Raw genomic sequence first — 25,340 nt, 5'->3', positions numbered from 1 at the left:
CATCACCACCTCCTCAGGCAAGCAATTCCAGATTCTCAGACATATAACATAGTTATATGAGGGTTTATTGTTGCAGGAAAACTATTTTGTAAAGGATATGTCCATTTGTTTTGCTCTGTGACTTCTAAAGGATATGGACATTTTCAGGTTTTTTTTACTTAAATGCATACATTTTCCCCTTAAATAAAAAAATATATATATTTTTTGCAATTGGGTTTCATTACAAATTTTGCACCATATGTCTTCTTTAGTTTGTGGTAAAACTTATCTGTTTTTTTTCCAAGTACTCTCAGGTGATTTATGACATGATCAAAGTTGAGAAGAATAAACTGTTATGTTTACACAATGGATGAAGTTTTATGTCCCCGACGCTTACACAAGTTATGACGTTTTAGCCGTCTACCAAAAGATGTTCAAGATAGTTAGTTATACGATCAATATGGGCTTAAAGTGCCGACTCTTAGCTTTAATTTGAGGGGGATCCACATCCTTATTCTAGTAAGGGTTTAGGAATTACACAGTTCTTTATTATGGAGCTGCCTCTTTTTCAAGGGACCAAAAGTAATTAGACAATGATCTCAAAAGCTGTTCCATTGGGAGGCATGGGCTATTCACTCCTTAATCCATGATCAGTTGAGCAGGTAAAAGGTCTGGAGCCGATTTCAGGTCTGGTATTTGCATTTGGAAACTGTTGCTGTGAACTCACAACATGCGGGTCAAAGGAGCTCTCAATGGAAGAGAAACAGATAATCATTAGGCTGAAAAAAATAGAAGAAATCCATCACAGATATAGCAGAAATGTTACGGGTGGCCAAATCAACAGATTGGTACAAAAAAAAAAAAAAAAAAAAAAAGTACCTAAGAGTTTGGAACGCAAAAAGACCTGGACATCCGCAGAAAACACTTGTATGGAGCGAGGTTGTGCCCACTAGACTGCTTCTGCCCAGGAGTATGCATAAACTGGGCATAAACCGACGAATTCTCGCAGTGTATGTTGTATGTGCTGGGGGTTGGGACAGGGCTTCAAAAGTCTGCAGTCACACAGAGTAACTGCAGACTTTTAATTTTAGACAGAACAACCCCTTTAAAGGCAGACAGACCCACAAACCAGCAACAAATTATATCAGCCGGTAAAGACAAGCAAAGCCTCAGAGGACGAAACCCAGCGTCTGGTGACATCCATGACTTGCAGTCTTCAGTTATAGAGTTGAGCGAATTTTGCAAAATTCGCTTCGGATTACGATCACTGGTGAATATTGTATTTGTAATATTTGCCCAACACAGACGAACGTCATTGGAGTCAATGGAACTAGAGTTAAGCGAATATGTTCGGAACCGATCGACTGACTCAGAATGCATAGGGTACAAAAATGGCACGAACATAGAAAACATAGAAAATTCAGATTTGGAGATCGTTTCTGATCATACTCGTGTAACTGTTCAGGTAGTCATTTGGCAAAGCATTTTCTACAGATTATTAAAAATGAGCATTTTATTTCTGATAACGTTAATTTATCCAATTACTTCTGAGCTCCTGACATGAAGAGGCTTTGCAGAGAAATGGTCCCGATTCCTTTCACAGGATATTTTTGATTTAATTAAACCTAAAAGTCTCCACTTCAATAGCATTTCAGTGGTTTCATTATAAATAAAAAAAATAGTGGCCTGCAGAGCTCAGATCACAAAGATTTGGTTTTGGTCTGGACCTAACTGTATCTAATGGATGGCCTGTGAGTAGACAAGGTTTTTTTTCCAGCCAGGAGCATTAATCACTAATTCAGAGGATTGGTAATAAACGCTGGATCATTGGGGGATAGTCACCCAGTGCAAAAAGCAGGGTCCACCAGGCCTCAAAGCGGAGACAGAACTGGTGGGCTCAGACCCAGAGACTCTGAATAAACCGCCTACTTGTCATACTCTCTCAGCACTAGGGCTTGTGGGCTGTTTGGGTACACAGGAGACCAGGGGTCCCACCACTCAATGGGGGTCACGATGGTTGGTCCTGTACTGATCTAGGATTTAGCACTAATCCAACAGATAAACGATACATCCCCCTGGGTAGAATACCCCATTCAAAAGACCTACGTGAAAATAAATGTATGAATTATAACAAACAATTTCTCTTTTCTAAATCAGATGTCCTGCTAAAATCACATGGAATCAAAAGTACAAAAACAATATATATATATACACACATATATATATACACACATATATACATATACACACACATTAAACCCTTTCAAACCAACTAAACCAACACTATTAGCCAACATATTTCAGGACATAAACATATATATTAAAAAAAAAAGCCCAAAGAGAACAGAACGCAGATGTAGATGGGGTGCCTTAATAAACAAAGAGTAGACAATGATTATTAACTCTGGGCTTAAAAAAAAAAAGAACAAAAAAAAAAAAACTGTGCCCGAACTGCTGCAGGATAGGCACGGTGTGTGAATACGACTCCGTGCCCATTGAGCACGAAAGGGAGACTATTGTCCTCTGCGAGCTCTGAACAAAATGGCTATATCATCTAATGAGAAAACGAATCAGTCACCGCTAAAGACAAATAAATAAAAAACAAACAAAAGAACACAAGAAAAATGGCTGCTGTTTAACATAAAGCCAATCTCCTGGAAACACAAAGACTCATTATCAAACTCAATGAAAACATTCTGCAATTTATTTTTTATGGATCAATTTTGCTTTTCCCGAATCTGGATTCTGAGTCTCTTGTTTTACAAGCACAAGGTGAAATATGTGAAAGATGACCAGATCTATTTTAAAAGATTCATCTTCGCTGTATAGTTGGTTTGAAAAGTGCAGTATTATATGAAATATTGCATCTTTAGAAATTATCGGATAAATGTAGAGAATTTATAGTGATGGGTTTTTTGTTGGTTTTTTTTTTAGGTTTTAGGTAAGAAATTTTAGTGTATACTTACCAAGGTGCGCTAAGGTAAGTTTAGTTCTTTAGATGCTATTCGGGGCTACCAGTTTTAGTAAATGCACTCAGAATCAAGAAACTGATCAGAAAGCAACACTACATTTTCTTGTGCAATTCTCCCCTGTGTGTCAGAGGCCAAAAAACAGTACAGAGCGTTAAGACACAGGGAAAGAGACCAGGCCATGGAGGCAGCCTAGACCAGTGCTCCCCAACTCCAGTCCTCAAGGCCCACCAACAGGTCATGTTTTCAGGATTTCCTTAGTATTGCCCAGATGATAATTGCATCACCTGCACAGGCAATAACTCCATCACCTGTGCAATACAAAGGAAATCCTGAAAACATGACCTGTTGGTGGGCCTTGAGGACTGGAGTTTGGGAACACTGGCTTAGGCCCCCGTGCACATAGGCTAGTAAGACACAGGAAGGGGACCCTGCAGTAAAGAAAGGTATAGTGTGCTATGACAGTGCAACAAAGGTTCGGATAACCACCTGTTGGTAGCCATGAAATAGGATGTCTGTGCCAAATCCTTGCTTGCTGAAAAACAAAAGAAAAGAAAAGTTACATATCTGATGATTAAATAATCCAGTGCTACCAGAGTTAATCAGGATTACAAACCTCTCACTAATTGGGTGCATTTAACGACATCTGTATGCGGATGTTCGATAGTGATCTCGAAGCCTGTGGAGACAACAAGGTGGACATTAGGAAAGAATAGGCGGAACACTGACACGGAAGAGCCCTATCATAACCAGAGGTCTATCACTCGGACATTACTAGGACGCTGTCATGCAGAAATAGCAACTATTATGCACTTCAACAATCATTCACTAAAACCGCCGTTGATATTCTCTGGGCAGTATCTTCAGGTGGCGTATGGTCAGATTGAGGTGCAATGCACATGATATGAGTGTCACATAAATCAATACCGGGGAGGATAATAAATACCTAAGGTCTGTAGCAGAACAGTTTCAAGTATAACCAGCTCTTGAGCTTGCTGTAGATAAATCTAGAAAAGAAAAAAAAAGACAGAATTTACCAACTATTCAGCAAATAATGAAGGGGGAAAAAAAAATTACTCAAAAAGCACAAATGGGGAAACTAATAAATTGGTCACACTGCTCCACTCAATTAATGATTGTGCTTTTCTCCATTTTGCATGGTAAAGATAGTTTTCTTAGAATGACCTAGAAGGCAAATTTTGGAATCGTTGTTTGGCTCTCTCGCATGTAGGACGAGGCTCCTCAAGGACAGTACTGATTTTGTTATCAGTATGAGCACAGAACGCTAAAATATACAGCAGAAAATGAGCCTTGATGTACTTAAAATGAATAGGAGTGTGGTTTTATTGAAAGGGTTGTCCAGTATCCAACCTGCAATGATCAGCAGATTTGGACACTTATACCCATTAAAGCGGAGCAGTTCTGTGCGCTTGACTGCTGCTCCATTGCTTCCCCATTTGGCTGCGGAGCCGGGCACTCTGATTCTCCAGCAGCCCCATGGGAAACGAATGGAGTGGCTATCGGATATTTAACCTGACTCTCCATTTTGTGACAAAGTAAAAGTTGTTTGCTCTTTCGCTAGGTGAGGATCCCAATGGTCAGACTCCCACCGCTCAGAAAGTTATCACTTTTCACCAGACAACACATTTAAATGGCCAATAATGTGTTTTTTTCCCCCTATAAAACTGAATTAAGAGTCAAAGCCTGAGCCTAAGATTTATCAATACTTCTCAATGGATATCTTTGTGGACCATGTATTCATTTATTTTTCTACTTAACTGTGTTGTATTATCTCATTACTGGTTGCAGATTGTGAGGTTGGAAAATCCCTCACAGATGGTGGCCGTCTCGTACATACGAGCAGTCAGGCTATGTGCACACGTTCAGGTTTTTTCATGCTAAAAACGCTATAAAAACGTATTAAAAACGCATACATTATGCATTCTATCATTTAGAATGCATTCTGCATGTTTTGTGCACATGGATGCGTTTTTTTCCGTGAAAAAAACGCATCGCGGTAAAAAAAAAATGAGCATGTTCATTATTTTTGCTGATTTTCTGCGTTTTTTCCCGCAATTCTATGCATTTGGGAAAAAAACGCACAAAAAACGCGAAAAAAAACGCATGCGGATTTCTGGCAGAAATGTCAGGTTTTTGTCAGGAAAAGTTCTGCCAGAAATCCTGACTTGTGCACATACCCTAAAGGGTCCCTTGGCTGACTTTTGGCAAGCGCTCCTGGGCACTCCTAAGATGTCAGTGAGCATTACCAGCCTTGTGCAAATCTGGTCTGCAGAACAAAGCCGCTTACCCTCAGTATCCACTAACTACAACCCACCGGGCAGGACAAGGCCAAGGAGTCCGCAATGTCATCTAAGTTTTTGAGTAATTTTCTACTACTTTCCAAATGTCTTAATTTCTTATAATAAAAAAAATATATAGAAAAAAAAAAACATAGCGGCATATGTAACTGCATAAAAGTATAAGGACAATGGAAGGGGACATAACCGTGTGTCCAGAGCGTCACCCGAGCAGCGGAAAACACCAGCAGCTAGGCAGACCGCGAGGCCGGCTTACATCAGTACACAACCAACCTTACTACACCACTTGCATAGGGAGTCACCCCAGGAAAGCCCCTCAAATGATGACCCCTTGAGAGGGATTTGAATGACTATTATTGTATCTAGGCAAACAGAAGATGGCGTTTCCATAATTTTAGAAATAAGATGCCAAATTATTCAAAACTTCTATTTTATTAAAGCAAACCCATTCAGTGGGCTTTCCATGGCAGAGGTTAACACCACAAACAATCATATAGAGGGTCTCACTTACATCACTTTTTGCATCCAGCTGTGGATCGTTTGGATTAAGACAAGCATGACATACTTTAATGACATGTTCAAGTTTTCGTGGCTGTTCCTCCACTTTAGCAGCCAGGAACAATGCAGTAGGAGATATTATCTAAGAAGAAAAAAATAAATAAAATGATATACACGCAAGCAAATCAGAAGATATAAAGTGATTACTTAGGTCATTCATGCATGAAGAAGACAAAAAATAGAGAGGAAATCATTGAATATTGTGCACTGTATCCTCGCCACGTGTCTGGGGAATTGCAGAGAACCTATGTTCTCAGGATTAGTGTGGACCATCGCAGTCGGACACCCAGCGATTAGAAAGTTGCCCCCTATGCTGTGACTAGAGGATGACTTTAAAACTTGAGAACACCCCTGTGAAGTCTATGGAGTTGCGTGTAACACAGAAGGAATGCAGAATACAGACTTTGCACTTCCGTGTTCCACCCAGTCTGTTTCAGAAGCAACTAGGAGGACACCTGAGAAAACATCGGTCCATTTCTCTCACAGATGCGTGTACGGACGGGCTGCAGATCTCCTGACCTGAACTATACCACTGGCATATATGAGGCTGTTGAGTTTGGGTTAGGAGAATCACGAAAAGTATATAAATCACAGTCCATACAGAAACAGTTTTTCACCGGTGTCCGAATTGGGTCTCATACTTCAGGCAGGAGAGCCAGCACACTTTGTAAGGGAAGATATGCTTCAAACGTTGGAAGAAGAGCCGTTGCATTAATAAGTGTTATTAATATGAGGAACAAAAGGGTAGTTTATGGCACAACCATTCATATAAAAAAATATGGATTTTATTTCAAAAGGTTAAAAAATGTTTGAAAACAGAAACCTCAGAGCCTGACGCGTTTCTAGGGGAACATAGTAACATAGTTAGTAAGGCCGAAAAAAGACATTTGTCCATCCAGTTCAGCCTATATTCCATCATAATAAATCCCCAGATCTACGTCCTTCTACAGAACCTAATTGTATGATACAATATTGTTCTGCTCCAGGAAGACATCCAGGCCTCTCTTGAACCCCTCGACTGAGTTCGCCATCACCACCTCCTCAGGCAAGCAATTCCAGATTCTCACTGCCCTAACAGTAAAGAATCCTCTTCTATGTTGGTGGAAAAACCTTCTCTCCTCCAGACGCAAAGAATGCCCCCTTGTGCCCGTCACCTTCCTTGGTATAAACAGATCCTCAGCGAGATATTTGTATTGTCCCCTTATACACTTATACATGGTTATTAGATCGCCCCTCAGTCGTCTTTTTTCTAGACTAAATAATCCTAATTTCGCTAATCTATCGGGGTATTGTAGTTCTCCCATCCCCTTTATTAATTTTGTTGCCCTCCTTTGTACTCTCTCATTTTAAGGGTACCAAAAAGCCCTTAAAATGCTTCCTATGATTCTTAACCTTTGAAATAAAATCCTTTTTTTTTTATCTGGATGGTTGTGCCGGAAACCACCATTTGTTCTTCCTAACGTTATCATCAACGTCCATGAGGCTGTTTGTTCAGATCAGAAGGGACACAGACTATGAAATGTGGTAGTGCAAAAAATGGCCTTACATACAAAACCTAAAAATTGGTGATGTTTTTTCTTCTTTCTCTTTATGATCTAATGAGCTTAGGTTTTTTATTTTTCTAGGGTGGCAAATGAAAGAAGCAAATGATTTAAATGTTAAAGGAAAATAATCAAAACACATTAAAAAAAAAGTTTGTGCAAGTGTTACATTATGTGCTCACACCCGAGGCGCCCTTTATATTGCAGGTGTCTTTTTTTGGGGGGGTATACAGTCATCTCTCCGCCTCTTAGCAGAAAACCCCTATTGTAGAGCTCCACTGCAGCTAAAAGAAAAGTGTAGGGCATTTACATACATTGTCTAGATCATTGCCTAACAAAGCCTACACAGATGCAGGTGGGTAGGGTAAACACTGGTAAATTAACAGTGCTTGGTCCAGGGTCATTATAAATTTAGAGGACATCACTGCACCTCACCCTCCACTAAGGTTATGAAACTATTTGTTTGGAAATGTTCGCCTTAATACAATGCTCTCAGCCGGGCACCTTTTTGTGCATATGTGAAAAAGAAGGATATTGGCAAGACTGAGGGCAGATAATGTCCACAGCGACTCCACTGGCTTCATCCTGCTGAATGGCTATGTCGAGGCTATTGTCGGAATTCAGTTTTTTTTTTTCCGAGAAGATCATTGTATTAATGTGAATCTAGTGGGGACAGGTGTAAGATGAGATAACCCAGGTATAATGTCCTCTCTAGCAGCTGCCCCCTACTGATCACACACTTTATGCTTCCCCCAGATAATCTCTTTAACATTAAAATCAAATAAACATTTACATCAACACAAAGGCAGGCAGACAGTCAAGGAGTACTTACATTTCTGTGGTATTTGGTAAAAGAATGATGCATATAGAAGCGGTGCATGTAAACAATGGCAGTGTTGATGGTGAGCTGGGATCTGTGAAATCTGATTAAGGAAATTAACAGCAACTTGGAAGGAATAAAGCAATTATAATAAAGGACACCCCGCTCTGCAGGGTGCATGAGACGACCAGTGATGACCTCAATGCAGCCAGACATCACTATTTACACATTATGTATATATACAAACACACACACAGATACTGCAGGATACAAAATAACCACTTTAGACAAAGTGCACACTGAATTAATTCAATGAGTGAAGAGAATACATTGGGAACTGATTAAAGTACTGAATATTAAAGGTTTTTGTAAACCCCCGTTAATCTAAAAAAAAAAACACAGGGCTTTACTCACCCTCCCCAGGTCCAACATTGATCGACCAGTGTCTGATATTGTCTGCAGCACTGATATCAGCACTACAATCAATCATGGAGCTCAGACCGGCTAGTGCTGCAGACCTCAGATATTGGGTGAAGAGCTGGCGATGTGACGTCAGCGCTGCAAACAATAACGGATACCGGGAACTGCAGTGGAGACTCAGTGTTGGACCAGGGGAGGGGGAGTAAATGCTTTTTTTTTACTATTCTTTAAGAAACTTCAGCCGGGTGGCGGAGATTTTCAGAAACGGAAAAGCCCCCTTAAATTACAAGTCAATCACAGCATTTCCACATATTGTAGGAGAGACGTGACAGCGTGATAATTTTCCTGTAAGCTGTGCACGCAGATTCCTGCCTCACCCTGGCATCTCAGAGCAGCTAGAGCAAAAGGACACTACATCACAGCCTGTGGGTATTTCTGACTATTATTGCACCCCTTTTAAAAAGGAACCCCATTACGCATAGGTCGCACAAACTTAGGGTATGTGCACACGTTGCGGATTCGTGTGTGGATTTTTCCGCGCAGATTCTGAAAAATTCGCAGGTAAAACACCCTGCGTTTTACCTGCGGATTTTCCGTGTTTTTTGTGCGGATTTCACCTACGTTTTTACACCTGTGGAGGATTCCTATTATGGAGCAGGTGTAAAACGCTGCGGAACCCGCACAAAGAATTTACATGCTGCAGAAAATACACCGCAGCGTTTCCGTGCTGTATTTTCTGCATCATGTGCACTGCGGATTTGGTTTTCCATAGGTTTACATGGCACTGTACACTGCATGGAAAACTGCTGCGAATCCACAGAGTAGAATCCGCAACGTGTGCACAGACCCTTATGAGCCATAACTAACAGTTTAGACGAGTGGATGCACAACTTTCTTGGGCCTGAAAACCACACCAGACAATAAAACTAAGAGCTCATGCAGACGTCCACAGGTTATGGTCTGATCAGGGACCGCAATGAACGGACTGTCTGAGGGTCACCCAAACCGTTACAGCCTCACAGAAATCCACGGACGTCTGCATGAGCCCTTAGAGGGGATGATTCACACTTATATACTGATGTTGGAAGAATCCGTTGGGTAACCCTACAGCAATATAGCGCCAACACGAACCAAAAACGCAGTGTGAATATGCCCTTATATACCTGTTTAATATCATTTATATCAGAACAACTTCACATTTCAGTTTTGACTGAGTACTCCCAGTCAAATGTGACATGCCTTCTCACAAAGTATCCGAACAGCAGTCTGAACTGAGCCTTACCGGAACAACAACCCACTGAAACCACCTACTGTAGTCTGAAATCATAACCAGGGAACCTAGAAACGTTCACATGAGAATTAACAGAATCTACATAGACCACAACTGCCAGGCAGGGAACATATCTATGGAGTGTTGACTACTAACCCCAGCATGCCTTTGCAACCATGACTAGAAATAGTCCACTTCGGTGGTTCCTATCTTTTGGTGTCTTAGCTATTACACAGCTAAGGCACCAAAAGATAGGAACCACCAAAGTGGACTATTTCTAGTGAGGACCTGCAGCAAAAATCCAAGTGCCAGCCTCTTTATTTCTACCATCAGACTACTAAATATTCATTGGATTCATTTTGAGACACCAAAAATAACCCTTAAGAATTTACTAAGAGAAAAAAAAATCCTTTTACAATAAGATCAGGGCTTGTGTCCATGTGCAATACTCACTGACCTTGAACTAGACACATACTATGAACAAGACGGGCAGAGTTTATGGAAAGAAACTTTCAAAATATCTCATACATAAAACACAGTAGTGGAAGACTAAAAAAAAAAAAAAGCTAAATACACCCCCAAACGCTTGAAAGACTTTTGCAAGTTATCCTATCATAAAACCACTTTGCTGTTTGATAATTTGGATTTTGAGTGTTTTTCTTCAGGTTTTGAAAAATGCCTGAAGAAAAAGTGCATGTCGCTCCTGATAAAAAAACAACAACACTCTCAACCAGGTAATGTCCATCACAAAAAAAATTAAAAAATAAAAACGGAAAAAGAAAAAAAAAGCATGAAAAAGTTTCCTATGCCATTTCAAGAAACAAAAAACGCATAACGCATATATAAAATGGACTCCCCAAAGAAGGAGTGTTCCCTGAAGCAACTTCCAAAAGAAAACTCCATTTTTAGCCACCTAAAACATCTATGTACAAAGCAGGATTTTTACCTCTTCTCCGTGCAGGAGGGATACATAGAATAACACACCATTTAGTCTAGGGCTACAGAGCGACATACATCACATTTTATCTAATGAAATCCTAAAATCACAGCTCTAGAATAAGCATGTTGGTGAATCACAGGCGAGCTACACACACATTGTGGCTGCCGTCACACTAGCAGTATGTGGTCAGTATTTTACATCAGTATTTGTAGCCAAAACCAGGAGTGGAACAATTCGAGGAAAAGTATAATAGAAACATCTGCACCACTTCTGCATTTATCACCCACTCCTGGTTTTGGCTACAAATACTGATGTACAATACTGACCAAATACTGACAGTGTGACGGCAGCTTGTTACTCATCACATTTCACTATATAGGGGCAACATAATGGGGTCCCCCACGCCTGTCACTTCCGCAGGAGGTGCTGCAGAGGTTGCGTCAATGGCCGCCTGCCACATAAAAAGGCCCCACGTAACCGCTATGTGGCCACTGACACGACTCATCTGAAGCGAGGGGCAGTGGGAGACCCCTTCACAGGTTAATTACCTACATCCAACCAGAAAGATAGGACAGCAGCAAAAGGGGGCACAAATGAGAAACACCAGATGTGAAAGACGACCACCATGTACGTCCTCACACACAGAAAAAACTAATCTGCAAAATGAGATCAGGAAGAGCCACAACCTCCATCACCCACCGGGGGAGACTCCGAGACCCCCAAACACTGCAGGAAAAACACAGCAGGGTCCACACAAAACAATGGGGGGAAGCAGCCGTGCCCCCTCTATTCACAGCAGCTCCCCCCATATTCAGTAACCGGCTAATACTTCTGAGGTGTAAGAAGGAAAAATATAGGAAATCGTTTGTGCCAACTGCTATGGGGATGTACAACAATAACATTAGGGTTAAACCACCAAGGTGAATGTCTACTTATTTCTCTACATTTCAGTTCACTCGTTGTGTATGTCCTATTCTAATGTATAATGTTCTTCTGTCAACAAACTGTCATGTCAACTATGTAATTCCTTTATGATTTTTATGATTTAAGTTGTGCTGCTGTGATACCATAATTTCCCACGGGATCAATAAAGTGTATCGTATCGTATACAGGATCAGACGAAAATATTAAGCAAAAAAAACACTAAAATAATAAAAATCTATTTGATAAATCACATTTCTGAACTAAAAAGGAAGAGGAGATAAGAGCGGAAATACCGTGCAGAGACGACCGGCGCGCTTTACGGCAGGACGTGGCGCAGGCTGAGGACCGGGAGGAGGCCGCAGCTGCTGGTACTCTCGGCCGGACTCCCAGCGGCAGGAGCCGGGGCCGAGGAGCAGCACGGAGGCCTCACCAGGCCGCCGCCGCCGCCAACCTCCCTCCCCCAGCCGCCGCCTCAGCACTCGGCATGGCAGGCTTCCCGGCCGGCACTAGGCCGCAGGTGACTGACGGAAAGGATACACGTTGAGTCGCTGCCCCATGTCCTGGATGAGGTTGGCAGCTTGTTGCCGGTACGACAGCTCCTTATCGGCCTCCACTCCGCTGCGCCTGGACGGGCTGCTCTCCAGCTGCTCCCGGGTGAAGAACCAGCAAGGATTCGGCTCTCGGCAGTCCGCCATCACCGTCTGCCGCTGAACCCCAGTGCGTCACAATCACCGGAACTGACGTCCGCCTGAGCCGGAACCGCTTCTCCTCACGTGACTCGGATGGCTGCTGTGCTCCGCTCCGCTGTCTGCGGCCGACTGTGTGAGTGACAGTGCGGCCCGGCCGATACATAGCAACGCTCTCTAGCAACGGGGAGTAAAACACGCCCACTCGGGGAGGAGTCACGCCTCAGCATTTACATAAGAAAAGACTTCCGGCCGCAGCCGCCATCGTCTCAGGGATCAAGGTGAGGTGATAGGTGGCGGAGATGGCGCCGGGCGGGTGTGAAGCCATTGTGTCACCGCTGAGGGGGCGGACGCCGGTGACTGAGCGGCCACGGCTGCACGCGCTCCCAGCGGGGCGTCGGCGTGTCCTCGGATGCCCCTGCTCAGGGACGGCTGCATCCCCGGAGGTCCCGGCGGCGGCGGAGTGATCTCTGCTCACCGGCTCCTATGTGTCCTGCCGACTAATAAGTCCTGTCCTGGCACATCCGGGTTCTCTTCCTTCCCAGAGTCAGAATCTTTTTTTTTTTTTAATTGTTATTAATTTTCTGGCTACTTTCCCTTAGGAGGTTTTTTTTTTTGAGGGATGAGATTTGTCACTGTTTATTTCATAAACCTCCTGCACACACATTAGTGGGACTTTCCTGTCACTTTCAGCGGGGTTTTTTTCCACCCATAGAAAGTAATTAGCAAAAAAAAAAAAAAAACCCCAGAGATCGGATTTTGGTGCGGAAAACCGGAGCTTGCACTGTTGTTTGTTTTTCTTGGGGGAGGGGGGGGGGGCATTAAACTTTTCTACTCAGTGACTTCACAAATCAGGTTAATTAGCTGCCACCTATAGTACAACTTCCTAAAAAAAAAAAAAAAAATCAATTCGTCTGAAGGAAGCAATCCCCCGGAATAACGCCTGTGACACCTCGTGAATAGCGCTGTAATCGTCTGATGGCTCCATCATGAGCGGCTGCAGATAAGCGATGACTGGTGTGATGTTCTCAGTGGTGGTGATCACTGGTAGACATCACTGATGGCGGTGTGCACACCGCAGGTAACAGCCGGACATTTTCTGCAAGAAATCCGCATGCTGATTTTTCGCGTTTTTTGTGTGGATTTTTTGCGTTTTCTTTTTTTTTTTTTTGTTTTTTTTCCGGAGGTTCTAGGATGCAATAATAGAGCGGGAAATCCGCACAATTAATGAACATGCTGCGTTGTTTTTTTTTTCCTGCAGAAAAAACGCAATATATGCACGAAAATTGCGGAATGCAGTATAAATGATGGGATGCATATGTATGCATAGTGTAAGGCTATGTGCGCACGTTCAGGATTTCAGAAAGTTCCTGGGGAAAAACATTTTCTGCAAGAAATCTGCATGCTTTTTTTTTTTTTGCACGTTTTTACTTTTTTTTTTTTTTTTTTGCAGATTTTCCAGACATTTCCCAATGCATTATATAGTGGGAAATCCACAAAAATCCACATAATTAATGAACATGCTGCGTCTTTTACCACGATGCTTTTTTTTCACGGATAAAAAGCCCATCAAGTGCACAAAAATTGCGGAATTCATTCTAAATGATGGGATGCATAATGTATGCTGTTTTTTGCGTTTTTATAGCGAGAAAAGCACTAAAAATCAGCAACGTCTGCACACAGCCTAAGTGTTTTTATAGCGAACAAACCACAAAAAATCCGGAACATGTGCAGGGTTATTATTTTGGGAATTTCTTCAGACAACTTTTTTTTTTTTTTTTTTTTTTTTTACTATAAGCTTTAAGTATTTTATATTTCTTTTGATACATAAATAGAACATTGATTTTTATTTTTTTTATTCTTCGGTATATTGTATTACACACTGCAACTAATTAACCGGATTTGTGACATCAATGTGGGTTACGTAAAAATGTAGTGCGTATTATTCGCCTGAGGAAGGAGCTAGACCAGGGCTGAAACTCATAGCTTCAATAAAGAAAACACTTTTGTAGCTTTTCCACCTTTGATTCTCAGCAGCGCTGCTCTGGAGCCCAGAGTATTTATTTTTTTGCTTTTCCTGTTTTATTTAGTTAAAAAATTCTTAAACTTTTAACCTCCCCACTCCACCCCCCCCCCCCCCCAAAAAAAAAAAAATAAAGTTTGATGCTCAGTTTTTTTTTTTTTTTTTTTTTTCTTAAAAGCCGAACATCCACAAGCGGGAGGTGCTGCACCGCATCGGGCACATGATGGAGAGGAGGTCCGGCATCCGCTGCAGTGCGCTGCAGCTTCGGAAAAAATGGGCCAACCTCCGCTACAAGAAGCCACAGCAGCTGGCAGAGTTGCGGGCGGAGACAAGGCGAGGCAAGTACCAGTATGGGGGAATCGTGAGACTCGCGCTCGTGGTTGCCAACTTGTCCTAGAATTCCCAGAAAAACATGTCACTTTTTTTCTCATGTCCGTATTGTCCAAGAGGAAAATGCGGTGTCCGTGATAAATGGTCAGGTCAGGGGTTCCAGAATCTACACCAACATATACAATTTTGGGATGTCCGCAATTTTTATCCAAATTGTCCAGAAATCATTTAGGAGGTGGTTGGCAACCCTCTGCGCACTGCCAGGAGGGGGGAATCAGGAGACGCGCGCTGCCGTGAGGCACTTCCTAGTGATGCAAAAATACATGTCACGTGCCAGGCAGACCATTGAACACCAGAGCCCCCAGACAATGCAGAGTATAGCATCACTGGGAAGTGTGATCTCTATTTTCTATATATGTACGTACATTTGGTGACTCAAAATTTCATTTGCCGCCAATGGCCTAGGTATTTTTATTTTTTTTTTAGTCTGGAGCCCTGTACTTTTGCTGTGTAAACATTGCGGTTCTTTAATGTTTGTGTAGAGAGACGGCAACGGGCACCACCAGCTCCAGCCACCGGTTCATCCGCCACCAGCAGCCGCCCACAGCCTCGGATGTCACGTATGTTATCCATCATTCATTGCAATTTTATTACTGCATACGGGACAGAAGAGGGGAGCTGAAATATTGAATACGTTATTGATGCAGTCAAATTTCAATTGGCTCAAAACTTTTTCCGCCAATGGCGCCTAGGTATTTTTTTTTTTTTATAGTCTGGATCCCTGTTCTTTTGCTGTCTAAACATTGCGGTTCTTTAATTTTTGTGTAGAGAGACTGCGGCGAGAACAGCCACCTGCCATTGCCAGTAGCGCTTCGTCAGACAACAGCGGCAGCCCACATCCCGGGACGTCACGTAAGTTAACCATCAGTCACTGCAATTTTATTACTGCATACGGGACATAAGAGGGGAGCTGAAATATTGTATACATTACAGACGCAGTAATAAGGGCCAGGAGCATTAGCACCCCACCGCAGGCCACAACACCGCCCTTCCGCCACCCATCTTCCTCCCTCGGGTCGGTGGCATTCTCCCCAGAGGCGAGCATTCGTAAGTGACCAAAACTGCAAGCGCTTCCCCACAGCGAGTTCAATTGTTAACCAGATATGTATTTGCCTCCTTTTAGCTGCGGCAGCTGTGGCCCGAGCGAGGGGATGGGTGGTCAGCAGCTCTTACTCCGGGGATGACCAACAGGCGTCCCTTCTCCGTAAGTATACAGACAGTGGGAGGGGTTATCGGTGGGATGTCACATTTGACAACGACAAAAACAACCAAAAAAAAGCTCTTGCCCTCTGGGACAGGACCAAATTGAGTGTGTAGTAAAGGTACTGTTACACTAAACGATTTACCAACGATCAGGACCAGCGATATGACCTGGCCGTGATCATTGGTAAGTCGTTGGACCAAGGGAACCCAGTGGATGTAGTGTATATGGACTTTTCAAAAGCTTTTGATACGGTGCCACACAAAAGGTTGATACATAAAATGAGAATAATGGGGATAGGGGAAAATATGTGCAAGTGGGTTGAGAGCTGGCTCAGGGATAGGAAACAAAGGGTGGTTATTAATGGAGCACACTCGGACTGGGTAGCGGTTAGCAGTGGGGTACCACAGGGGTCAGTATTGGGCCCTCTTCTTTTTAACATATTTATTAATGACCTTGTAGGGGGCATTCAGAGTAGAATTTCAATATTTGCAGATGACACTAAACTCTGCAGGGTAATCAATACAGAGGAGGACAATTTTATATTACAGGATGATTTATGTAAACTAGAAGCTTGGGCTGATAAATGGCAAATGAGCTTTAATGGGGATAAATGTAAGGTCATGCACTTGGGTAGAAGTAATAAGATGTATAATTATGTGCTTAATTCTAAAACTCTGGGCAAAACCGTCAATGAAAAAGACCTGGGTGTATGGGTGGATGACAAACTTAAATTCAGTGGCCAGTGTCAGGCAGCTGCTACAAAGGCAAATAAAATAATGGGATGCATTAAAAGAGGCATAGATGCTCATGAGGAGAACATAATTTTACCTCTATACAAGTCACTAGTTCGACCACACTTAGAATACTGTGCACAGTTCTGGTCTCCGGTGTTTAAGAAAGACATAGCTGAACTGGAGCGGGTGCAGAGAAGAGCGACCAAGGTTATTAGAGGACTGGGGGGTCTGCAATACCAAGATAGGTTATTACACTTGGGGCTATTTAGTTTGGAAAAACGAAGACTAAGGGGTGATCTTATTTTAATGTATAAATATATGAGGGGACAGTACAAAGACCTTTCTGATGATCTTTTTAATCATAGACCTGAAACAGGGACAAGGGGGCATCCTCTGCGGTTGGAGGAAAAAAGGTTTAAGCATAAGAACAGACGCGGATTCTTTACTGTAAGAGCAGTGAGACTATGGAACTCTCTGCCGTATGATGTTGTAATGAGTGATTCATTACTTAAATTTAAGAGGGGACTGGATACCTTTCTGGAAAAGTATAATGTTACAGGGTATATACACTAGATTCCTCGATAGGGCGTTGATCCAGGGAACTAGTCTGATTGCCGTATGTGGAGTCGGGAAGGAATTTTTTTCCCCAATGTGGCGCTTACTCTTTGCACATGGGTTTTTTTTGCCTTCCTCTGGATCAACATGTTAGGGCATGTTAGGTTAGGCTATGGGTTGAACTAGATGGACATATAGTCTTCCTTCAACCTTAATAACTATGTAACTATGTTGTGTGGTTGCTGGAGAGCTGTCACACACAGCTCTCCAGCGACCAATGATGCCGAAGTCCCCGGGTAACCAGGGTAAACATCGGGTTACTAAGTGCAGGGCTGCGCTTAGTAACCCAATATTTGCCCTGGTTACCATTGTAAATGTTAAATAAATTAAATAAATAAATAAAAACAGTACATACTCACATTCCGGTGTCTGTCACGTCCCTCGCCGTCAGCTTCCTGCACTGACGGTGAGCGCTGGCCGTAAAGCACAGCGGTGACGTCACCGCTGTGCTTTACGGCCGGCGCTCAGTCAGTGCGGGAAGCTGACGGTGAAGGACTTGACCGACACCAGAATGTGAGTATGTACTGTTTAATTTTTTTTGTCACACATGCCGATTCAGCGATGACAGCGGGTGATCAGCGACCAAAAAAAGGTCCTGATCATTCTCAGCGACCAACGATCTCCCAGCAGGGGCCTGATCGTTGGTCGCTGTCACACATAACGATTTCGTTTCTACATCACAAAAAGCAACGATATTGTTACAGAAATCATTGTGACGGTACCTTAAATCTCAGGGTATGTTAACACATGCCGTATTTGCAGCTTAATCACCGTCCGTTCTCCGACCTCTTCTATCCACAGAATCACCCACCTTGAGAGAGCTGCTGGCCCAGCAGCGAAGAATGGAAAGGACAGCTGCGCTCCTGCTGGAGCAAGTGAAGCAGCAGGGCCGCACGCTGCGACACCTCTTAGCCCACCGCCGTGGGAGGAATTAAAATGTTTTGTTGTTGGGGGGGGAATACAAAAAAAGTATATATAAGGTTATACATCTTTATATTACCAGTTTTCAAAAAAGAAAAGGTTTTTTGAAAAAAAGTGTGTGCTGTTTTAATTAACTTACAGGCCAGGGCCAGCCAAGGCTGACCCAAGAGTATTGGTTTAGCTTTCCATATAGTGTGCGCACAAAAAAGCAGCCAGCGCAAAAGAGTTTGCCAACCGCATCCTAAAGTGCCTCCATAGCTTAAAGGAGCCTTTCATGCTTTAAACAGTCACACTGTTTAAAGCATCACTATACTTTTTTCCAGTTGTCTTTAAGTCCACCTACTTCCATGCTGCTGCATCACGTGATGCCATATCTATGACTACACACAGGCTACATGAGTCAATGTACTACCTGGAGGTCAGTGTTGTTTCCATCCCTGACTTCCAGTAAACTCCAGAATGTGAAAAAAACAAGCATCTCCCAGAAAGGCCATCCTGGGGGGCCCACGGCACTTAAGGGGAGGCCACCATGATGGGGTTATGTGGGACCGGGGGAGCTGGAGCAGTTTAGAAGGGGTACAGAGGTAAGGGTTAATCGGAATATGAGGGGTGGCTTAATGGCATTTTTTTTTTTAATGTAGGGGGTGGAACTATGGGACTGCGGGGAGGGGGCACATAAAAATTTATTTCCATTCTTCAATACAAAAAGTGAATCTCACATATTATTTAAAGTCTTTAAAAACAGAGTCATCTATTTAAAGTGTTGATTTCTGTTAATGTTGAATATTATGGCTTACAGTCAATGAAAACACAAAAGTTATCTCAGTAAATTAGAATACTTTATAACACCAGCTTGAAAAAATGATTTTAAAATTCAAAATGCTGGCTTACTGAAATGTATGTTCAGTAAATGCACTCAATACTTGGTCAGGCATCCTTTTGCATAAATTGCTATATCAATGCGGCGTGGCATGGAGGCGATCAGCCAGTGGCAATGCTGAGGTGTTATGGAAGCCCAGGTTGCTTTGATAGCAGCCTTCAGATCATCTGTATTGTTGGGTCTGGTGTCTCTACACTTGACAATACCCCATAGATTCTCTATGGGTTAAGGTCAGGAGAGTTTGCTGGCCAATCAAGCACAGTGATAATGTTTTAAAATCAGGTATTGGTGCTTTTGGCAGTGTGAACAGATGCCAAGTCCTGCTTGAGAATGAAATTTTACCCTTCGCCATGACAGCACCAACTGGAGAGATAGGGATCCGCCCCAAGGAACAGGAAACCTACAGAGAAATAAAAGGGGGCAGTCCCCCTCTCCTCCTCAGTTTAGGTTTCCTGTTCACAGGGGACAGGATCTCTGGATTCTCCGAAACCACAGAACAGCATACCTGGGCCACAAGCATCCGTCTCTGTGGGAACGGCAGGGGATGCGATCCAGAAGCAGCGTCGGGGGAGACTCCGTTAGACGGCTCCCCCCTCGTCTGTCCGGCATGTGGGATGGCTGGGTCCAAAGGGGGCCGCCCGATTCCTTGGAGCAACGCTGCGGAGGTGCAGCCGAGAAAGGCTCCGGACGCGGACCGGCAAGTAAAGGGTCCACGATCTGTGGCACAGCGGCAGCCGGCACACCGCTCCTTGACGCAGGCCGGGGTAATGGCGGCCGCGCATGCGGGGGAGCTGTCTAAGATTCCCCATACTGACCTGGAGGTGTTGGAGCACTTCCGGGTCACTCACACAGCGGTGAGGGAAAGCGCGATTTCGCGCATGCGCAGTACACCGCTGTGTGAGAGTAAAAAAGAAAAAAAAAACAGGAACCGGATCTTTGCTTATAAAAAGGGGGATGGTTGCAAGCGCACAGGCGATGCAACATGTCGTCCCCAGGCAAGACGGTGGACCCAGCAGGTGAGCCAACCAGCAGGAGGTCCTCAGATGCCAGCCGCAGGAGCGATGCCACGGATTCAAGATCCAGGAAGACGCTTCAACCACCTGATTCGGTACTGTACAGCTTCACTGGGTGAGTGTAAAATCCCTCTGCCTATAAAGCTGACACTCTTTTCCACAATATCTTCTTCACCCAGGCCAAAAAGAGACAAAAGCCTAAGCACAGTGTGCATTGTGTGACGAACCTCTCCCAAATTCCCACCCCAAAAAGCTCTGCAACCAATGTATTACCGAAACAATGCAGAGTCCATCTATGTCAGTTACAGATATACGGGCCATAATTAGGGAAGAGTTACAGGCCATTACACAAGCCAGTGCACCCCCTAAGAAGTCCAGTAAAGAGAAGGCAGTATCCAGCTCTGAGTCCGATGAGGAAGGTGTCATCCACTCAGACTCCTCACATACATCATCCTCTTCCTCGGCACAATCTGACATTGAAGGTCGGGCTTGTTTTCCCCTTGATGGGGTTAACAACCTAGTAAAGTCCATCAGGAATACAATAGGTTGTGAGGATACGAAAGACGACCAAACTGCACAAGACATCATGTTGGCAGAGAGAAGAGCCTTTCCAGTAATTCCTGCCGTTAAGGCATTGATAAAGAGGGAGTGGGAAAAACAGGACCAGAGAGGTTTTCTCCCATCAGCCTCCAAAAGGAAGTACCCCTTTAGTGACGAGGAATTAATTTCATGGACTAAAATTACTAAAGTGGACGCAGCAGTGGCCTCCACTTTAAAACAGTCAACTTTACCAGTCGAGGATGCAGGCCTACTTTCTGATCCTCTAGATCGGAAAGCGGAATCGTCACTGAAAAGATCATGGGAACCTTCCACGGGCATATTTAAACCAACAATTGCCAGCACGTGCACAGCTAGATCCATGCTTGTTTGGATTGATCAGTTAGATCAACAGATCGAACAGTGGGTCTCCAGACAAAAATTGCAGGATGCAATACCATTAATTAGAGGAGCAGCAGCATTCATGGCCGATGCGTCAGCTGACTCGCTACGCCTCGCAGCAAGGTCGGCAGGCCTAGTAAATAATGCCAGACGTGCGTTGTGGATGAAGAGCTGGAAGGGGGATACACATTCGAAAGCTAAGATCTGTGCTATTCCGTGTCAGGGTGAGTTTCTATTCGGGAAAGCATTGGATGAGATCCTCAGAAAAGCAAAAGAGGAAAAAAGCCTTCCCTGACCCCTCAATTCCTTTCTATAGGAAGACCTCTAGGAGGAGACCGTTCGGGAAAAGAACACAAAATGAAAGACCGTCGCGGTGGGCAATAAGAGAGGGAAAACAGAATGGCACTATGTTTAAAGGGCCCCCCTTCCGTAGAGACAATAAATATTAAAGCACCAGTCACCCCAGTAGGGGGTAGGTTAAAATTTTTCTTTCCCCAATGGCAAAAAATTACGTCAAATTCCTGGATTCTAAATATTATTAAAGAAGGAATGAAAATAGAATTCCTCCAAATTCCCCATGATTCTTTTGTTTTAACAGCCCTTTCCTCACCAATACAACAAAGGGCCCTTGAACTGGAAATCCAAAGTCTCATAGTTAAAAATGTCTTAGTTAGGGTGCCGAAGGGACAAGAGGGTAGAGGGGTTCTACTCTCCGTTATTTTTAATCCCTAAACCCGATGGTTCATTTCGAACAATTATAAATCTTAAAAAACTCAATACGTTTATTAAAAATTATACGTTTAAAATGGAATCTATTAGATCTGCCATTAAGCTCCTTTATCCAAATTGTAAAATGGGCGGCATTGATTTAAAGGATGCCTGCTACCATCTCCCTATTCATAACATATCAAAAATACCGAAGAGTGGCGGTAACTCTTGAGGGGGAGATTCATCATTTCCAGTACACAACCATGCCCTTTGGTCTCTCCACAGCACCGAGGATCTTTACCAAAGTAATGTTAGAGGTGATGGCCTACCTTCGCCAAAAGGACACCTTAATCATCCCCTATTTAATGATTTTTTTAGTTGTAGGAAATTCGTCCCTTCAGTGTGCTGAACGGTTAGCTGACACTGTCTCATCCTTAAAGGGAACCTGTCACCCCGTTTTTTCAGATTGAGATAAAAATACTGTTAAATAGGGCCTGCGCTGTGCGTTACAATAGTGTATGTAGTGTACCCTGATTCCCCACCTATGCTGCGAAATACATTACCAAAGTCGCTGTTTTCGCCTGTCAATCAGGCTGGTCAGGTCAGGTGGGCGTGGTGACATCGCTGTTTCTTCCCCAGCTTTCCGTTGGTGGTGTGCGCATGTCCAAGTGCCGAATCCACTGCGCGCACGTGAAGAAACAGCGCGCGATCTGCGCTATTACCCTTGTCATCGGTGGGGAGGCCATCTTCCTGGGGCCGCGCGTGCGCAGATGGAGTGCTCTGCTGCACCAGGTTTCAGGAAAATGGCCGCGGGATGCCGCGCGTGCGCAGATCGAGATCGAGGCGGCCATTTTCCTGAAGCCAAGATGCAAACTCGGAAAGCACAGCGGTGACGTCACCGCTGTGCTATGCTTTACGGCTGGCTGGCGCTCACAGTGCAGAGAGCACAGCGCCGGAGAACAGACAGCGGAAGGTAAGTATGTAGTGTTTGTTTTTTTACGTTTACGCTGGTAACCAGAGTAAACATCGGGTTACTAAGCGCGGCCCTGCGCTTAGTAACCCGATGTTTACCCTGGTTACCAATGAAGACATCGCTGAATCGGCGTCACACACGCCGATTCAGCGATGTCTGCAGGAGGTCCAGCGACGAAATAAAGTTCTGGACTTTCTGCTCCGACCAACGATGGCCCAGCAGGATCCAGATCGCTGCTGCGTGTCAAACTGACGATATCGCTAGCCAGGACGCTGCAACGTCACGGATCGCTAGCGATATCGTTCAGTGTGACGGTACCTTTTAATCTTTCATCAGACTCTGACCTACACTTTGGCAGGACTATCCTCAGCACGGTGGTCCCCCCCTAGGTGTTGGTCTCTGGAAATCTCTCCAGTGGGTGCTGTCATGGCGAAGGGTAAATAACCGGATTACTTACGATAACGCTCTTAATGAGTCCATGACAGCACCCAGTCACATCCCTCCCTAATAAATAAAAGCCAATGTAATTACTTCTATGAAGTTTATAACCTGATGATATATTGTAATATTTAACTAATACTGGCGGTCCTCCGGGTACTCTGAAATTAAACTGAGGAGGAGAGGGGGACCGCCCCCTTTTATTTCTCTGTAGGTTTCCTGTTCCTTGGGTCGGATCCCTATCTCTCCAGTGGGTGCTGTCATGGACTCATTAAAAGAGCATTACCGTAAGTAATCCGGTTATTCCATCTCCAAAAAATTTATCGGCAGAAAAAAGCATGAAGTGCTCTAAAATTTCCTGGTAGACGACTGCACTGACTTTGGTCTTGATAAAACACAGTGGACCTACACCAGCAGATGACATGGCTCCCCAAACCATCACTGATTGTGGAAACTTCACATTTGACCTCAAGCAGCTTGGATTAGAAATATGTGGCCTATATAATGCTGCACAAATGTTGATTATGGCCTGCGTAATAAGCTGCGTTGACGCAACGGCCGTACCCCATAGATACTCTAAAATCACAGTAGAAACGTTGATACCAGGACGAAAAGCGCTGCGGCTTGAAACCGGGAATGCCCAAGTGTGATTTCAGGAGCCGGCGTCACAACCGCGACGCTGTGCATAAAAGGGAGACGCTATAGCGTTGCGGATCGCGGTGCTCCTCTGGGCGTGGTTAGGCGGTGCCTTTCAGCGTCATTTCAGGCAAAATGGTGGCGAGACAGCGTTGCGCTCCATTAGGCCAGGCGGAGTTGCGGTTTTTCGTCCATAAAATGATGGCCTGGGATTATGAAGGTCAACAGACGTCACCTGCCCACATCAACCTGCACAAGCAGGAGGTGCTGCGCCGCATTGCTTTCCACATGGAGAGGCGGTTTGGCATCCGCCGCAGTGCACTCCAACTGCGCAAAAAGTGGGCGGACCTAAAGTTTAAAACCCCACAGTTTCTGGCAGAGTTACGGGCGGATACCAGTCAAGGCAAGTACCAGTATGGGGGAATCGGGTGACGCACGCTGCTGGGAGGGGGGAATGTGAAAAATGGTCAGGTCAGGAGTTCCAGAATCTCCACCAACATATACAATTTTGGGATGTCTGCAATTGCCGGGAGGGGGGAATCAGGAGAGGCGCGCTGCCGTGAGGCGCTTCGTAGTGATGCAATACGTGTCCCAGGCCAGGCAGACCATTGAACACCAGAGCCCACAGACAATGCAGAGTATAGCATCACTGGGAAGTGTGATCTCTATTTTCTATATATGTACATCCATTTGGCGACTCAAAATTTTATTTTACTCCTTGCCGCCAATGGCCTAGGTATTTAATTTTTTTTAGTATGGAGCCCTGTACTTTTGCTGTCTAAACATTGCAGTTCTTTAATGTTTGTGTAGGGAGACAACGGCGCCGAAAACACCCACCAGCACCTGCCAGCACACCTTCTTCCACCGCCAGCGGCAGCCCACAGCCCGGGACGTCACGTAAGTTAACCATCATTCATTGCAATTTAATTAATGCATACGGGACATTAGAGGGGAGCTGAAATATTGTATACATTACAGGCGCGGTAAGGACCAGGCGCCCTAGCACCCCTCCACCATCCTCAACACCTCCCTTCCGCCACTCATCTTCCTCCCCCGGGTCGGCGGCCTTCTCCCCAGAGGCAACCATTCGTAAGTGAACAAAACTGCGAGCGCTTCCCAACGGCGTGTTCAATTGTTAACCAGATATGTATTTGTTTCCTTTTAGCTGCGGCAGCTGTGGCCCGAGCGAGGGACAGGGAACTAAGTAGCTCTTGTTCCGGCGATGATGAATCGGCGTCCCTTCTCCGTAAGTATACAGACAGTGGGAATGGTTATCGTTGGGATGTCAAAAAAAACGTTCTCGCCCTCTGGGACAGGACCAAATTGAGTGTGTAGTAAATCTCAGGGCATGTTCACACATGCTGTATTTGCAGCGTAATCACCGTCCGTTCTCCAACCTCTTCTATCCACAGAACCGCCCACCGTGAGAGAGCTGCTGGCA

General features: G+C 44.2%; 2 protein-coding genes across 5 annotated transcripts in view; one reads left to right on the top strand and one right to left on the bottom strand.

Moving 5' to 3' along the window:
* CCNT2 (cyclin T2) overlaps window positions 1-12,434 on the bottom strand; it is a 40,025-nt gene extending 27,591 nt beyond the window's left edge. For all 3 annotated transcript variants that reach the window (XM_069732845.1, XM_069732843.1, XM_069732846.1), the window contains exons 1-6: window positions 12,277-12,434; window positions 8,198-8,279; window positions 5,778-5,906; window positions 3,895-3,955; window positions 3,565-3,627; window positions 3,438-3,483 (exon numbers count right to left, since the gene is read on the bottom strand). In XM_069732845.1, coding sequence (XP_069588946.1) covers window positions 3,438-3,483; window positions 3,565-3,627; window positions 3,895-3,955; window positions 5,778-5,906; window positions 8,198-8,279; window positions 12,277-12,434 — 539 coding nt within the window. The remainder of the gene's footprint in view (window positions 1-3,437; window positions 3,484-3,564; window positions 3,628-3,894; window positions 3,956-5,777; window positions 5,907-8,197; window positions 8,280-12,276) is intronic.
* Window positions 12,435-12,563: 129 nt separating this feature from the next.
* On the top strand, window positions 12,564-18,431 carry LOC138644457 (uncharacterized). 2 transcript variants are annotated; one of them, XM_069732847.1, is made up of 7 exons: window positions 12,564-12,706; window positions 14,627-14,786; window positions 15,321-15,398; window positions 15,607-15,690; window positions 15,772-15,885; window positions 15,962-16,042; window positions 18,193-18,431. In XM_069732847.1, the coding sequence occupies exons 2-7, from the start codon at window positions 14,669-14,671 to the stop codon at window positions 18,324-18,326; spliced, it is 609 nt and encodes a 202-aa protein (XP_069588948.1). In that variant the 5' UTR covers window positions 12,564-12,706; window positions 14,627-14,668; the 3' UTR covers window positions 18,327-18,431. The 2 variants fall into 2 exon arrangements, with proteins under 2 accessions (XP_069588948.1, XP_069588949.1); XM_069732848.1 differs by lacking the exon at window positions 12,564-12,706 and adding an exon at window positions 12,774-12,971.
* The last annotated feature ends 6,909 nt before the right edge of the window (window positions 18,432-25,340 follow it).

Source organism: Ranitomeya imitator, chromosome 7, assembly GCF_032444005.1.
Source record: "Ranitomeya imitator isolate aRanImi1 chromosome 7, aRanImi1.pri, whole genome shotgun sequence".
Taxonomy (NCBI): domain Eukaryota; kingdom Metazoa; phylum Chordata; class Amphibia; order Anura; family Dendrobatidae; genus Ranitomeya; species Ranitomeya imitator.
This window is presented reverse-complemented; position numbering and strand designations above follow the sequence as displayed.